This window comes from Chenopodium quinoa, unplaced genomic scaffold (assembly GCF_001683475.1).
Source record: "Chenopodium quinoa cultivar QQ74 unplaced genomic scaffold, ASM168347v1, whole genome shotgun sequence".
Taxonomy (NCBI): Eukaryota; Viridiplantae; Streptophyta; class Magnoliopsida; order Caryophyllales; family Amaranthaceae; genus Chenopodium; species Chenopodium quinoa.
Window position 1 is genome coordinate 2304124 of NW_018744111.1, and position 16142 is coordinate 2320265.

At 40.8% G+C, this 16142-nt stretch overlaps 1 protein-coding gene and 1 pseudogene across 1 annotated transcript; both read right to left on the minus strand.

Annotated features, from left to right (window-relative positions):
• Window positions 1–1796: 1796 nt before the first annotated feature.
• LOC110692433 lies at window positions 1797–3132 on the minus strand (annotated as a pseudogene).
• A 7336-nt stretch (window positions 3133–10468) lies between these two features.
• On the minus strand, window positions 10469–11582 carry LOC110692404 (probable WRKY transcription factor 27). Its single transcript, XM_021869401.1, has 3 exons — window positions 11191–11582; window positions 11046–11104; window positions 10469–10497 (listed from the first exon to the last, which is right to left on the minus strand). The coding sequence occupies exons 1-3, from the start codon at window positions 11580–11582 to the stop codon at window positions 10469–10471; spliced, it is 480 nt and encodes a 159-aa protein (XP_021725093.1).
• Between the last annotated feature and the right edge of the window lie 4560 nt (window positions 11583–16142).

The window sequence follows — 16142 nt, forward strand, 5'->3', positions numbered from 1 at the left end:
CAAGCGAAGGCCAATGGCCGGAATGATCAAGTGAAGGCCAAAGGCCAGATGATCTTATTAAAATAAAACAATCTGTCTGCCCTAGCAGGCATCCGACGACGCCCATACGGGTGAATTCATCGAAGAGAACATCTCCCTTTCCGGGTAGTACATTGTTCTAGCGATCAAGCGAAGGCCAATGACCGGATGATCCTATTGAGGCTAATTGCCGGAGTCATGCCATAACCAGCGTTGCTAAAAGCATCTCCTACGGTTATGCGCTCGTATGATTAAGCGAAGGCCAATGGCCGGATGATCTTCCTTCATATATAAAAAAAAGCCCTGTGCAAAAACACAAGCGGCAAATGTCTAAAAATGGCATCCGGCGACGCCCATGTGGGTGAATACGCCGAAGAGAACTGCTCCCTTCCGGGTGGTACATTGTTCTAGCGGTCATAAACGGCTTTAAACCGGCTAAGGTTAAAGATAACTCACGTTTAAATGATCCATTGTAACCAAGATATAAGCCGGCTGTCACTGCAAAGCAGTACTGAAGGGATTTGAAATCTTGGTCATACCATAACCAGCGTTGCTTTGAAGCATCCCATACGGTTATGCAGTCAAATGATCAAACAAGCGCCCCCTGGCTTAAATGATCAAATATAGGCCAACGGCCATATAATATTGCATGCAAACCTCCACTTGATGGTCGATAGTCCGCCTAGGCTGGGGCTATCAGCATAGTGGGGCTAAAAGCTATAATCGTCGACATCCGTCTAGTTTAGTGGCAATCATTATTATGATTTGATGAACTCGGAGAATGTCATACCACTCAAGGTATCAAATTTTCCAAGTCAATCAAATCTCTCTCCAATTGAACTAGACAGATGTCGACTGAAGAGGCTCAAGCGGTCTCGTATTCGAAAGGAGCAATCCCTCTTAAAAAAAAAGACTACTCCTTCCGAGGGGCTAATGTTTGGGGGTAAAATACCCCTAACAAGCGGACCACTGTCAACGCGACATGTGTCCCGCTAGCTTGCTGACACGTGTCACCAAACCATATAAAGGGATTGATCATCTTCTCTATAAATAGAGGAGCCATCCTCATTTATAAGGATACAAGATAAAAAAAACACAATACACAATATAGAGAACATACATTGAATACACATTCAATACTCTCAAAAACCAAGCAATCTTCATTGCCAAACCCTCTTGACCTAGGAGGGGTTGTTAACTGAGCAATCCTCATTGCAGAACCCTCCTGACTCAGGAGGGGTTATTACTTTCCGCACTATACTCCTCAAACACGTTCTAACTTGATCGTCGGAGGCGGAACTCCCACCCTTGGGAGTCTCCATTGTTTTGCAGGTACAGACAGCTGGAGGTCAGTCTCGGTGTTATAACTCTCCCGCAGGACACATAAAAAAACCCCGAAATAGCCATGATATATAAAAATATTCCTAATTGCTCAGCCACATATATGTAACAACCATCCGATAATAAATTTTTATTTTTCATGCAAGTAACAAGATCCACAAATATGTTTCTATCTAATCTCAATTGTTCTTTGCATAAATCAGGATGGGCATGTAGTAGTCTGTTTATGTATTCGCTACCAGATTCTCCACCTAACCTTAAATGCAATCTCTCAATTGGTGTAAGAAGTCTTTTTAGCTCTTCCAATGCTATAATTGTCAAGCACAGTGGAAGTGTATTATCCATTCTACAACATAAATCAACAAAATACCAACATTATTCAGTTTCTAAAATAAAATCAACAATGACTTTTAAAATAAAGGCTAAAGCTTCACCTGAAAAGCAATAGCATCATATGAAGCTACTTAAACCTAAAGGTCAGAAAAAATAGTAGCTTCATATGTGGAACCTTAATTAAAACTAGAACAACATCAAATAACTAACAAAGATCATATGAAACTGCAAAACAAGTCATAGGAAAACATAAGACAAAGTTAACTCCGAATACTCATCACCCCAAAGAACCTAATTAAGGACCACCCAATGATGGATCTTAAAATGCCTTCTTCAAATACATGATCTTCTGATCATCACTTCAGAGACCTAAGAAGAAATCTGCATTATCGCCAAGATGAAGAAAATTCATACATTGGTAAATAAATCCTTCCCCTTGGTGAACAATAGCCTCAATATTGTATAGAGCTTCTGAGACATCTTTATACTTATTACCACTCCCTTGCTTACAATTAGTTTCAATAGACATTTTCAACAACTCTATACAAGAGTCAAAGTTACTACTCTTGTTTTTTTTAAGTTTACTAGTACACCCATCACTCTTACGTTTCCCCAATGAGGTACTTTTAGGAGGTGAAATGCTCTGTTCATCACCCGAATTATTTATTCCCCTACTCATTTCCATAACTACTATATTTTCATCACTGTCCCCAGACCTTTCCTCATTTTCTTTACCAATTTGTTCCCCACCTAATCCTGGAGAAAAACTTCATTTGCTAGTAGGAAAAGATCTTGAAAAAAGTGCTCGTAGCTTCTCTAGATGAGGTAATTGCCTCCTTAGGAATCTCGCTGGTATACCTTTATGTTTCTGCATAAATGCACAAGATTTCGATTAAATAAATTTAAAAATAAACTAGCATTGTAGAGGTCATAATGCAAGAAAATGGATAAACAAAATGTCATACCTTGACAAATATATTCCACCTATCATCTTGTTCAACTAGAGGACAACCAGTAATAGGATCAAATGTAAGACTAGTCCAATTGAGTTCCATTTCATTCCAAATTTTGAACTTTTTCCTTAAATCATCCCAATGATTTCTTGCTTGTTTAATATTGAAATTCCTCCCACTTTTTACGTTCAAAGTACTCACTATTCTATCCCAATTAACCTTTGATACTCCACCTGCTTTCATCTCCAAGCATATGTCCAAAAAAGTTTATGTACTATCATCAGACCATGCTACCCTACCAGCCATTACACTATGATCAAGAGCACTTTGAAATTATTAGTTTCATGCATGAAATATATAAGTAACTATAATTTAATTTATGTTATCAAAAAATTCTGGTCAATCAATTATGGTTCACAACAGTGGCGGATCTTGAACAATTTTCTATTGGGGGCCAATCATTTTTTAACATAAATATATGTCTAAAACAAAAATCAATAAAATAAGTACTGGTATATTAGAATTATAATATGAACAAAAACAAGAAACTAGTGGTTAATGAATTTTATCATCCATGCTAAACATTTTACGTACTATGGAGGCTTTTTAATTGTGATTGAATAATACAAAAAATGAAAGTTCATTAATTGCAGAAGCTATAAGAGTATATTACAATTTTATGCAACATGTTGCAAGCATTGCACCGTGACTGTTGCATACACAATCATATAAAAACAATACATATCTATTTTAGTTCTTGCGAATTTCATTGCTATGACCAACCTTATTGCAAATGAGAATAGTCGGAGAAATATTAAAATAAAAGCCATAATTTAAGCAAAAGCTTGATGAAATTGGCTCAAATGATATCGATCAATGCATATATCCTCCATGAGCACCCCCTTCACCGCCACCAGCCCCACCCCCATAACCACCAGCATAGTACATGACCCAAATCTAAACAATTAAACCCAGAAAGTAATTATTGAATGAATATGCCTCACTTTCATATGTTTAACAGTGACTTAATTTTAGTTATTACCAATGCATCACAATTCACAAATCACAAGTATTGTAAAAGTTAAATAACAGGTTGACAATCGATAGATAATTTTTTTTAAAAATGATATATCGAAGGAAAAAACTTATATTCCTAAGTCAGCAATCTATTACCTCAATATCATCTTATCACCTACTATACAATCATCAATTTGTTTTCGAGTGTTAAAATTAGTCAGAGTACTAATTTGACTACACAAAAAAATAATTGAAAATTAAATAAATACTCCTTAGATAAAAAATTGAATTGAAACAATAATATACTCCGTAACTCGTAAATTACCCGATGAAGTGATGATTGTAGACGAAATCATGAAAATATAATAAAAAAAACAACAAAGAGTTAAGGTATTTACCTGTCGACGAGATTGTATACGAGGAAGCTACTAAAATGAGCAACAGAAGGACAAAATTTGGGAGAGATTGATGTGTTGTAGGTGAGAAATATTACAATACGAAGGATTATATATATACAAAAAAAACTGTATTACCAAACTACCAATACTCCCAATTAATGTTTTTGTCAGTCAACCATGCAGATTAGGTCTTTACTTTTTCAGAAATAAAACATTACTTGATATATAAAGAGAAAGCAGCCAACCATGCACCATGCAAATACATGTCGGTATTCATTTCCTAGGATAAAGTCAATGTGTCATTAATTGTCGGTTATCAGATTAGATTAATTATATAAATGAGATAATTAAAGAAAACCCAGTTCAGATTTCTAGAATTGACAGACAGTAAAAATACAGTACAGGGTTTTAAGTACCGAGAAAACCCAGTTTAGATTGCTGAAAAAGTAATTAAAAATAAATAAATTAAACAAAAGAAAAATTTGAGTTACATTAATCAGCAGATACCCAGTTCAGATATTGTAATAATTATGATCGAGAGAAGCTAAAATTGATGTAGCAAATTCCCAAAAAAAAAAAAAAAAATAAAAAAAATAAAAAACACCCAAATTGTAATATTGATTCACACTAATTTAAAATTATGAAAAAACAAATAAAGCAGAAAAATGAAGTACCAGCAATGGTGAAGAGTGTGAAGTGAACACACAAAACAGAGAGGAGAGAGAAAGTGTGAGTAGAGAGAAAAAGAGAGAGACAATTGAAATAGGAAAAAGGAAAGCAACGGTCAAAAGCTGGAAAAGTGAAAAATTAAAGAATAGAAAATATTGCATGGTTGACAGCTTTTAGGACAATATTACTTCCTAGGATAGACTGATAGAGTTATATTGTCATTTCCTAAAACAATATATTATTGAATAAAAATAATATTGTCAATTCCTATAACAACATACTCCCTCCATCCCTTATTGATAGCCTCTTATGGGAAATTTTCACGGGAAGTAATAAGCAAAAATAAGTAGTAAAGTACATTGGAAAGATAAATTTACATTGGATATGAAAAAAAGTAGACGGAGGGAAATAACAAATGGGATGAACATTTTGGGACTAAAATTTAGCCAAAAAGGATTATTAATAAGGGACAGAGGAAAAACATAATACTTTGCTTTTTTCGATAAACACCCTCTTCAGATCAAAACAATAATACTTGATCAGGTAGTTTTAACAAAAATATTTGAATATCTTCTTACAAAATATTACTTTTTTTTCCTAGAAAAAAAAGCAATAATAAACGAGCCTAACATTTCCTATACAAAAAAAATTAATATCTTCGTACAACATATTATGTATATTTTCATTGTTTTTTAATTTCATATTTTTGATAACAAGCCTAACGTTTCCCATAAATATAATTTTAAAATTTCATATTTTCTTTCCTCCTATTCTGTCAAATACGTTTGCTTTATACATTTTTTATTCTTCCACTTACCCCACAAGCTCCATATATTATTACGTTTACCAAATTTTTCCTAAAACTCCCCACATGTAGAAATGGAGAAGGTATTTTAAATCGAAGGGAGTATACGTATAAGGTTTTCAATAATAATAGCTACGCATTACTTTAATTAAAATTAGTACAAAATAACATAGAAAGTGTTTCTAGTTCGAACAAACGATAAAATCAAATCCGATACATTATAAATCCATATTATTATTTCAGAATTAAGGTATTTGAAAATAAGTCAAATCTCTTTTTTCTATATAGAAAAAAGCTATGATAAATTTAATCTGTAATTTAGTTTTTTTAGGATCCCCATTTTAATTCTTTCTTATAAAAAAAATTCGTTTATTAAGTGGGATATTGTAAATAATAAAATTAACAAATATCTCAATTCTATTACCTTATACTATCGAGTAATTTTAATACTTATAGGTTTCTTTAAAAAGTTTGTATAATAATAATAATAAATAAATAAATAAATAAAGCTCTCATTAGGGCGTTTAGGGTTGGGCGTAGGGTTGGTTTTCGACAGTTTTTCTGGTGGCTTCAAGTCCTTAAAGGTCAGGCGGCGGTGCTCGGTGTCGGCGCCTTCAGGTCAGGCTTTTCTCCGGCAGTTTCCACGGTTCGTTTGGTGCAGTTTTTGGCGAAATTCAGGCTGTTTCGGGCTTCATTGGTGAGGGTTTTTTAAACTGCAATTTTCAGGTGGCTTCCCGTCATTATTCCGGTAGCATCTCCGGCACAGGGTCGCGTCATTTAACTGTCGTATTTCCGTCGAAGTTTGGCCAGTTTCAGGGCAATTTGAGGGCAATTTCTGGACGAAATTTAGGCTCGTTCCTCGTTCAGTTTCAGGCTGGTTCCGCGATCAATAACCAGGGGTTTATAGGTCCGGCGAGGGCTTCCCTTTTCCGGCGGTATAAGCTGCAATTAGGGCCGTTTTTCAGGCAGCATTAAGGTGGTTCGCGACGTATGTTTTCTGGGCTTTTTGGCTTTGTTTATGGTCTGATTTTTGGTTGATCAGTTGCAGTGATTTTTGGGCAACTTCTGATGGCTGTTTTCAGGTGGTTTTGGGGTAGTTTCAGGGCTGTTTCAGTTGCGTTCTTGTATGTTCTTCTTGGCTGCAGTTGCTAGGCGGTTTCTAGTGCTTCTAGGGTGTAGTTTTGGGAACGTTTTTGGTGCAGTTTGCGTTGTGTTGTATTGTGGTTCTCTTGTGGCAAGTTGTGGTGGATGTTATGCCTTGTAGTGTTCTCTTTCATTGCCCGTTTGTGGGTCTTAATGGGTGTCAAGATGGCAGGGGTAATGGGCTCACTAAAACTTCTTTGATCGCTCATCTCCGTGACCGCCATTGTTGTGCGGATGCGCGGGATATGACCCAAAGCTCTCTTGCTTCTGATTTGGTTGTTTTCTTAGAGGCGGAGTCAACTTTTTGGCGTATGGGCATTTGGCTTTGTGGGGAGTGTTTCAAGACTCATACTTTTCGTACGAAGTGTCGACATGGTCGTGGTTCGGATGATATTGTGGACCCTCCTGATTCGGGGGATGGTGTTGTTCGGTTTGTTCTTTATGGTTTTCCTAAACCACAGGGTCTTTCTTCAGAGGTATCTGATCTTGTTTCTAGTGCGCCTCGTCAGCCTCTTTTGGCGTTCGATGTTGCTTTCCTGGATAGTTTGCTATCTAAGCGGTTCCGTTCGGTGAAATCTATTCCTCCTAAGTGTCGCTTGGGTTTTTCTCGGGTTCTCAAAGGAGCGCTTGATAAGGTGATTTGCAAGCCTGATGGCGTCTCTTGTTGGGTTCAACTTCTTGTGTTGCCTCTTTGTGTTCTTAAAACCTTTACCCCGAGGAGTAGTCATGAGTTTTCTTCGGGAGTCAGGCGGCAGCGGCATGAAGAGAGTATCACCGCTGCTATTCGTTCTTGGTGTGAGCCTGGTGGTTCGTTGCATCTTGTGCGGGATACGTTGGTAGATGTGTCTCCTCCTTTGTTGGAAGCTGATGATGAGCATGATTTGTCTGAGCGAAATATTAAGCAATGTAAGAGAAAGATTTGTGACGGACATTACACTGCTGCGGTTAGGGTTCTTTCGTCTTCTGGTCTTGCTCCTTACAATGATGCTACTCTTGCTGATTTACAAGCTAAGCACCCTTCCTTTCCGGCTCCTATCTTACCGGATATCCCCGTTGAACAACCCCTTATTGCTACATCTACTGTTGTTTTGAATCAGATTAAGGGTTTTCCACATGCTACGTCATGTGGTAGAGACGACTTGCGTGCTCAGCACCTTCTGGATTGCTTGAGTGGTGCTGCAGTTGCTATTTCTAATGAGTTGGTGGGCTCTATTACGCAGGTGGTTAATCTCTTTCTCGTAGGGAAATGTCCTGCTGAGTTGGGGGAGTATATTGCTAGTGCTCCTCTCACGCCTCTTGTTAAGCCCGGTGGTGGTATTCGGCCTATTGCTGTGGGTACTGTTTGGCGGCGCCTAGTTTAAAAGGTTGGGGCAGCTTTAGTTGGTCCGCATTTGGGAAACTATTTAGGAGGTTTTCAGTTTGGTGTTGGGGTCCCAACAGGTGGTGAGGCTATTCTTCATGCTGTTAATCGTTTGGCTGAGGCTCGTGGTGGTTATGTTGGCCTTTCTACGTTGCTGGTGGATTTCCAGAATGCCTTTAATTTGGTTGATCGTACGGCTTTATTGCGTGAGGTTCGTCTCCGTTGTCCTGCTCTCTCGCGTTGGGTTGAATTCTGTTACTCTTCTCCAGCCAAGCTGTTTTATGGGGAGCATACCTTACTGTCATGTCAAGGTGTGCAGCAGGGTGATCCTCTTGGCCTTTGCTTTTTGCTTTGGTGCTCCATCCGTTGGTTTGTCGAATTAGGGATTCTTTCGACTTATGTTTGTAGGCATGGTATTTGGATGATGGTACTATTAACGGTGACACCTTGGTGGTAGGGAAGGTTATGGAGTTGATTTTGGTGGAGGGACCTCGTCTCGGCCTCTATGGTAACGTTGAGAAAACGGAAATTTTCTGGCCCACGAAGGACCCACGTAGCCGTCTGGCCGGTGTCTTTCCTCCAGATATTGCTCGTCCTGTTCATGGTGTTAAGTTGCTTGGTGGTCCTATCAGTGCGGATGCCTCTTTTTGTGGTGAGCTTGTTTTGTAGAGAGTGTCGAAGACCATTGTGCTAATAGATGATGTTGCTAAGCTTGAGGATCCCTAATGTGAGTTGTTACTACTTCGTGCGTGTACTGGGCTTTCAAAACTCTACTTTTCAATGCGCACTTGTCCTCCTCGTCTTTTTGAAGCAGCCCAGATTTCTTTTGACGTGGCCCTTCGAGGTTCTTTGGAGCGCATTGTAACTGCTTCGGGGCCAGGTTTTGGTGATTGGCAATGGCGACTTGCCACCTTACCTTTTTCTTACGGAGGATTGGGTGTCTATTCAGCGAGTGATGTTCGACACTATGCTTTCCTTGCGTCCCGTTTGCAGTCTTCTGGTCTTCAGGCTTTGCTTCTTCGCAATTCTGGTATTGTTGGTCCAGGACTGGCCTTCGATGGCACTCTTAGTCTTTTTAATAGGACTGTGGAGACTGACCTTTTGCGTAACCCTAGTGAGATCGCTGCCCCCAAACTCATGAAGAAATTGGCAGATATATATTTCACGAAGGTCACTGCATCTGTGGAATCCACTTTCTCCTTATCTCTGCGTCAAGTTGCTTTATGGAAGTCCCAGGAGGGGGATCATAATTCAGCCTGGATTGCGAGCGGTCCCAATATCAGGTTTGGGTCAGACTATGAATGGTACGACTTACCGTTGTGTTCTTTGCTACCGGTTAGGTGTTCCCTTGTTCCCCGTTTCGACACCTTGCTCTACTTGCTCAAGGGTTTTTGATGGGGATATTTTTGGGGATCATGCAGTGTCTTGTGCTGGGATGGTGGATATTAAACATCGGCACAACGTTGTTCGTGATAACCTTGTAGATATTTGTTTCCGCTCTGGGATTCATGCGAGAAAGGAGGTTAACGTTGGGTTGATTGAAGGAAAGGATGGGGCTCTGCGACCAGCAGATGTGTGGCTTTATTCTTGGGATAGAGGCCTAGATTGTATGTGTTGACTTGACGGGGTCTTCTCCTTTGACACAATCTGGGTTGACTTTGTTACAGGTCGTGTTATGTCGGTTGCGGCTCAGCGGAAGCGAGACAAGTATGGGGCGCGTTGCAAGGCTATTGGCTATGGTTTCCTTCCTTTCTCCTTTTCTTCATTGGGGGAATTAGAGAAGGATGTTGTTGCGTTGCTGAAGCGGGTTCAGGTGTTCGCTAGGACTCAGGATATTGGTGCTCGTGCGACTGCTCACATCTTCAACAAGATCGGGTTCGCTATAGCTAGAGGGGTGGGGGCCCAGATTGTATCTCGACTCCCCACTAATTTCTTGTAAATCAATTGATTTTGCAGGTTTTATAATAATAGTAATAATAATAGTAATAATAATAATAGTAATAGTAATAGTAATAGTAATAGTAATAGTAATAGTAATAGTAATAGTAATAGTAATAGTAATAGTAATAGTAATAGTAATAGTAATCATAACAATAATAATTAAACATTAATATTGATTAACATTAAAAGTTGAATATTGAAATAATTAAAATAAGTTCAAATCAGAAAAAATAAGTTCAAATCAGATCAGATCAGAAAAAATAAGTTCAGATAAGAAAAAATAAGTTCAGATCAGATAAGATCAGAAAATATAAGTTCAGATCAGATCACATCAGATCAGAAAAAATGAGTTTAGATCAGATCAGATCAGAAAATATAAGTTCAGATCAGATCAAATCAGAAAATATAAGTTCAGATCAGATCAGAGCAACTTAAATCAGGTGAATTAAACAAGGTCTTAGCCGAGAGCATGACTTGTTTTGAATTTTTGCTAAGCCTGACACCGTGAGTTAAGGGATACTGCGTATTGATCAAATACAATGAAGTATTAGCTTGTAGCTAAGCATGAATAGCCACTTGGACTATATTTGGGCCTAAGGGAACATTAAGCCCATTTACCTTGAATTCACGTGGGCAACATTTTCCTTTGGTCTTCATATGTAATCCTTTACTTGCCTTATGCCAAGCTGCTCCTCTTTTCCTTTTACTACCTCCGTTTTTTTATGTGCAAATTTGGGGCAAGTTGCGGTTCACGAGGCAAAATATTGAAGGGCAAGATTAAGATAGTATAATGGTGATTAATATATTATAGGAGTATGTAATTAAGGTGGAGAGAGAATGTTTGGTTAATTAATCAAACCACCCACTGCCACCACCATACCTAGCCACCACCACCGCCGACTTCTCCACCACCACTACCACCCCCACGAAACCACCACCACCCTCACGTCTTTCCCTCCTTTTTCCGGCAGCCCCCTCCCTAACCAAAAAACCCAAAAATCTAACATACCCCTCCACCATCACCCCTAACCACCTCCAACCCAGACCACCCCACCCCTCAAACCTACCTCTATTAGAGGAAAGACCTTCTGCTGGAACATGACACACCTTCTTCATCAGATTATTCCTGTATTACAAAAATCAAAACAAAACCCATTAAAATTGACACCAATCTACAAATTCATATGAAAAATTAATCCAAACAAAACCAACCTTTTCTTAGTTCTCGGAGTTTGCGAAGCATTATTTCCAGCAATAGAAGGAGAAGAAGTTCCAAAAATGACATGAGAAAGCTTAATTAATCCTCGAAGCTGCGTTTGTTGTTGATGTTGTTGTTGTTCAATAATTCCAAAAGATCTTCTAGTGATGACTGAAGAAGGCGAAGATACCGGAGACGCCAAATAAGCCGAGGAGGTTGTTGTTTTCTTAGGCGGTTGTTGTTGTTGTTGCTGTTGAGGTAGTTTAGGAGGAAGGGTAAATTGCGAAGACGACGACGACGGAGGAGGCAGCGGAATAGATGGAGAAGGTTCTAGATCTGCCGTGGTGGTGGTGGAGCAGCAGCTTCTGACAACGGCGAGTAGATCCCAATCTAGAGGGGTGTCCATGGATGTTATGAGGAGAGAGAAAAATAGGGGAGGTGAAAGAGATGAAGCGTGAGGGTGAAAGAGATGAAGAGGATGAGCGTGAAGGTGAAAGAGATGAAGAGCAAAGATGAAGAGGGTGAATGGGTGGTGGTTGGTGGGTAGAGAGATGAGTAAATGGGTGGGTAAAATTAGGTTAATTATTTTAGATTAGACAAAAAAGTTATTGTGTTTAAATAAAAAAGGGTAACATTAAGAAAATCTGAATTTTTAAGTAAGGGCAAATTTGTAATTTTTAGGGTTTTTGTTTACCCAAAGTAGAATGAAAAAAGAAAGTTGCACATAATAGTGAACGGACTAAAATGACAAAAGTTGCACATAAAAAAAATGGAGGTAGTATTAAACAATAGCTTTAGATTTTTGTCCTTATGAGGTTGTCACATCATCTTGCCGAAGAACATCCCATAGCCGACAATGCTCACCTCCACTTTTTCCTTGTTTTTTATTTTTAATTGAGAATACCGAAGCCAAAAGGGAGTGCTGGTAGTATTGGATTGTCAAGTTGGCCGAAAATTCACTTTGAGAATGCCGAGAGCATAGTTGAGTGTTTATCCTTCGGCAGAGCAGGCTGCTATGCTGAGAAACACGTAAATGCTGAGAGCTAGGCAGTGCTGCGCGGTGAGGGATGCCGAGCGCTCGGTATGCTTGGCCATCCCAGCAGGCGCCCAGCCGGGCAGGCCGATCTTTGCGAGGGGATGCCGAGAAGAATTTAATAGTGCTGAGTTCTTTCCCCTTTCTTCACCGGCTGAGAGCTCAGGGTAGATAATAATGCCGAGGGACTGGGGTATCGATCAAAGCGCTAGGCATGCTTTTATCTTTTTCTTCTTTCTCCCTTGAAGGTTGGCAAGAGAGATGGTGAATTAGGAAGGAAAGCTGAGGGATATTTGAGAGCTCATTGCGAGGATGGGCGGAGAATTTTGAGGGTGAGGCCGAGAGCTTGGGTTATCTAAGCGCATTGGCAGGCCTAACTCTCGGACCTCGTAACTCTCCAAATTTTATTTATTTTTTTTTATCATTTTTTTTCTAATGGTTGAAATGCCGAGGGATGGGCATGATTGTGAGGGCTAGACATGACTGAGGGTGTTTCGGGGTTTTCTGATGTCCCGCGGGAGAATTACAATTCCGGGACTGGATCCTTGCGCTTGTACCTGCAATATAACGGAGACTCCGGGTGGTGGGAGTTCCGCCTCCGACGATCAAGTTAGTACTTGTTTAAGGAGTAAAAGGTGCGGAAAGTAAAGGTGATCTGGTTCCTCTAAGGGGAGGAGTGATCGAGGTGTGCAATGAATGCTAAATCTGGTCTAGCAAGTAGTATGCACGAGGGTTTAGGCTTCTCTTCGTGAGATGACTCATTAATTCTGAATTAAAAAATCGTGTTTAATGAAGGCTAATTACTGTATTTATAGCCTTGAAATACGTGCCCAATACTAGGTTTAATGGAAATCTACGATTGATTGGGCTTGCCTCGGGATTCGGGCCTTGTTGGTCGTTTTCCAGGTTAGCAACCTTATGTGCCACGTGGCGTGGCCTGCTTGGTCCATGTTGGACCTCTTGGAATATGACACGTGGCAGCCCCTGATCGGTCAACGTGGCTGACACGTGGCAGGTGCTGATTGGACCATGTGGCGGGAAAAAAATCCCCTAAACATTTTCCCCTTACAGGGGTCACGTGATGCCTGTGACAGGTATCGACTCGTAACCAGGCGACGGCCTATGACAGGTGTCGGCCTATGGTAGGGCGTTTGAATTTTCCCACCTATTTTTGAATTTAGGGTGTGACCCTTTAAATTCTTGGATAACCCTATATAAGGGCATTTTTACCAAGGTCTAGTTCACATTTGTGAACTTTGCAAGAGAACTCAGAACCTCCGAACTTAAGCTCTGAAATTTTTTGGACAACTGTTATTCATCCGACTGTTTGCGCTAGCCGATTGTTTGTGGAGACCGGCTACTTTAGACTTCCATCTCCTTTCTTAAAGAACTTCCAATCTTTAGGTAACTGTCTGCTCTTGCACTTTTCATTTCTTTGCATTCTTTTGAAGATATGGTATCCCAAAAGTACCCGACACGACCTAGGTTAGTGATTAGTCAGTCACCGGGGAATGCTAAATCTAGGACTAGGAGTGCCGCCTGCTCCTTTTTGGACCAATCTCTGCCCTATGCTCCAAGTCCGATTGTCTCTTTGTCTGTGTAGGAAACTATGGTCAGAACAAAGAGGACGACCAGATATACAAATTCAGATGAGCGAGCTCTCGAACCGGTCGCCTGGTAACCCAAGCACTCCAAGTGACTCAATTTCAGAAGAATCTGAGATTCAGGCAACCAGTCCTATGGTTGTAGATATATCCGGACAAGTGTCGGCCTTATCGAGAAAGAGGATTCGGCCTCCTATAAGAGCTCGAGTGACTTTGAGTCCAACTTATCCAGCCGGCATTCCCCGGATTCAGAAGAGAGGCATTCTCGTCTTCATGAGGCGAGAACATCTCACACTGTTGAAAAGGGGGATGACTGGGATCAGCCGTCTACTTCTCATAGGGAATTGAACACTCCCTACTATTGTCATGTTCTAAAAGGCCGAATTAAGGCCATGCCCGAGAGGTTAGGGACCTTTCAAGCGGACCAAGTAATGGGTCCTGATTATTCTCTATCATTGCCGGATGTTGAGGATACAGTAGTCTGGCCTGAGGGGGCCAGCTATGGGGACGCCTGCTTTGGATGCTATGAGGGGCCCTATTAAGGCTGGGTTAAGATTCCCTTTGCATCCGCCTGTTCAACAAATCTTGGATGGGTACCAGGTGGGGCTCTGGCAATTGGCCCCAAACTCATGGTTCAACATTCTGGGCTTTGTAGCCGGCTGTGAAATGTATGGGGTTGAACCAAATTTTGCAGCCTTCGCCCAAATGAACTATCTGAGTCGGACCTCAAAAGCAAGCGGTACTGGCTGGTACCAGATTTCCAGCCATAAGGGCTACTTGATGACAAAGGGGAAGGAGAACAAGTGTAAGGATTGGAGGAACACCTTCTTCATTGTTTCCAGCCCAAACAAACTTCTCAACAAGAGGTACAATAGATGGAACAGGGATCCACCTCTCCTCGCAGGCGGCTCTAGCCTGCCGCCTGTTCCTCGTCAAGCCAGGGAGGAGATCCTTGATCAAGGACTCTTCAAAGTAGAAATCAGGACCAACCCTGATACTGGGGACCGAGAGCTTATCCCCCTTAAATGCATACCCAAATTCAATTAGTTGTATGATGAGTATTTCTTGGCCGCCTATGGCCTTAGTGACCGAACCACTAGGGTAGTCGGCCCTTTTTATGTTCTTGTAGTTTTTGTTTTGCTTGAATTTTTACTAACTCTGAGATGCGTTGTTTGTAGGTGAAGCCATGGACAGAATCACTGCTTCAAAAAAGGCGGTCGCCCTCCTACGCACGGCTATCATTAGCTAGAAGCAGTCCTCTACCGATTCTCCCTCAAAGGAGAAGTCCAAGGTGAGCTTCCAACACTTGTAAAAATTCTGTGTTTTCCCCCTTTTTACCATACTTAATAACTTTGACTTCTTGTCATAGGATGGGGTACCCAGATCGTCTCCCTCCCAGCACCCGAACCCCAAGGTTCGGAAACATACGGCTAGAAGTACGCTTGGTTCTACCAGGAAGCAGCCGGTTGAAAAGCAGGCGCAGAACCCTCAAGGTGGGTAAAAAAAAAACAACCGTCCCTAGGGACACTCGGCCTCCAAGAGGTATAATTGATTTTAGATTTCTTTGAAAATCTTTCTTAGATCAAGCGGCCTGTTGCTTTCCCCTTGTCTAATTTTCCATGCTTCCTATTGCAGGCGGCCATCAGGATCCGGACTTGGTCCAGATGGCCAAATCTATTGTCAAGGCTATTCCCTCAGATGACAGGGAATTAGTTAGGGGAGTCGACACCCTTGACTTGGACTCTATCATGGGTCTACTCTTTGAGGTAGATTTGATAAATTTTCTTCGACATTGAGCAACATTGACATTTGTGTGCCGTCTGTTTCTTGGATAATTTTGACGCCTATTTTGCTCACTCGCAGGCCTTGCTTCATGTTCATGGTTTCCGCCGACCCACTAACGAAAAGAACAAGGAGGTAAAGGCTGCGAAGGCAATGGCCGCCTCTGATTGTGATCGGGCAATGTTTGAGATTGCCCAAAATGAGATTTTGACAACTGACATTCTGTATTTTTAGGCGACTGCCACCTTGCAGGTCAAAACCGAATTGGAGGCAGCCAAGAAGAAAAACTTAGAGCTGGAGAAGGCAGTCAAAGACCTTCAAAACCAGTTGCAGCCGCTGAAGCATGCAAAAAATCAAACCGCTAAGATGACCTCAAGCTTAAAAAATCGAACCAGAAGCTCAAGGAGTGCCTGTCAAACTAGGATGTGGCCCTGACCCAGCAACTCAGCGCTAAGGCTAAGTCTGAGAAGATGCCCCTGGCCTAGGATATGATGGAGGACTCTTCTGCCATTATGGAGGACTCTTCTGCGATCATGAAGATGACCTC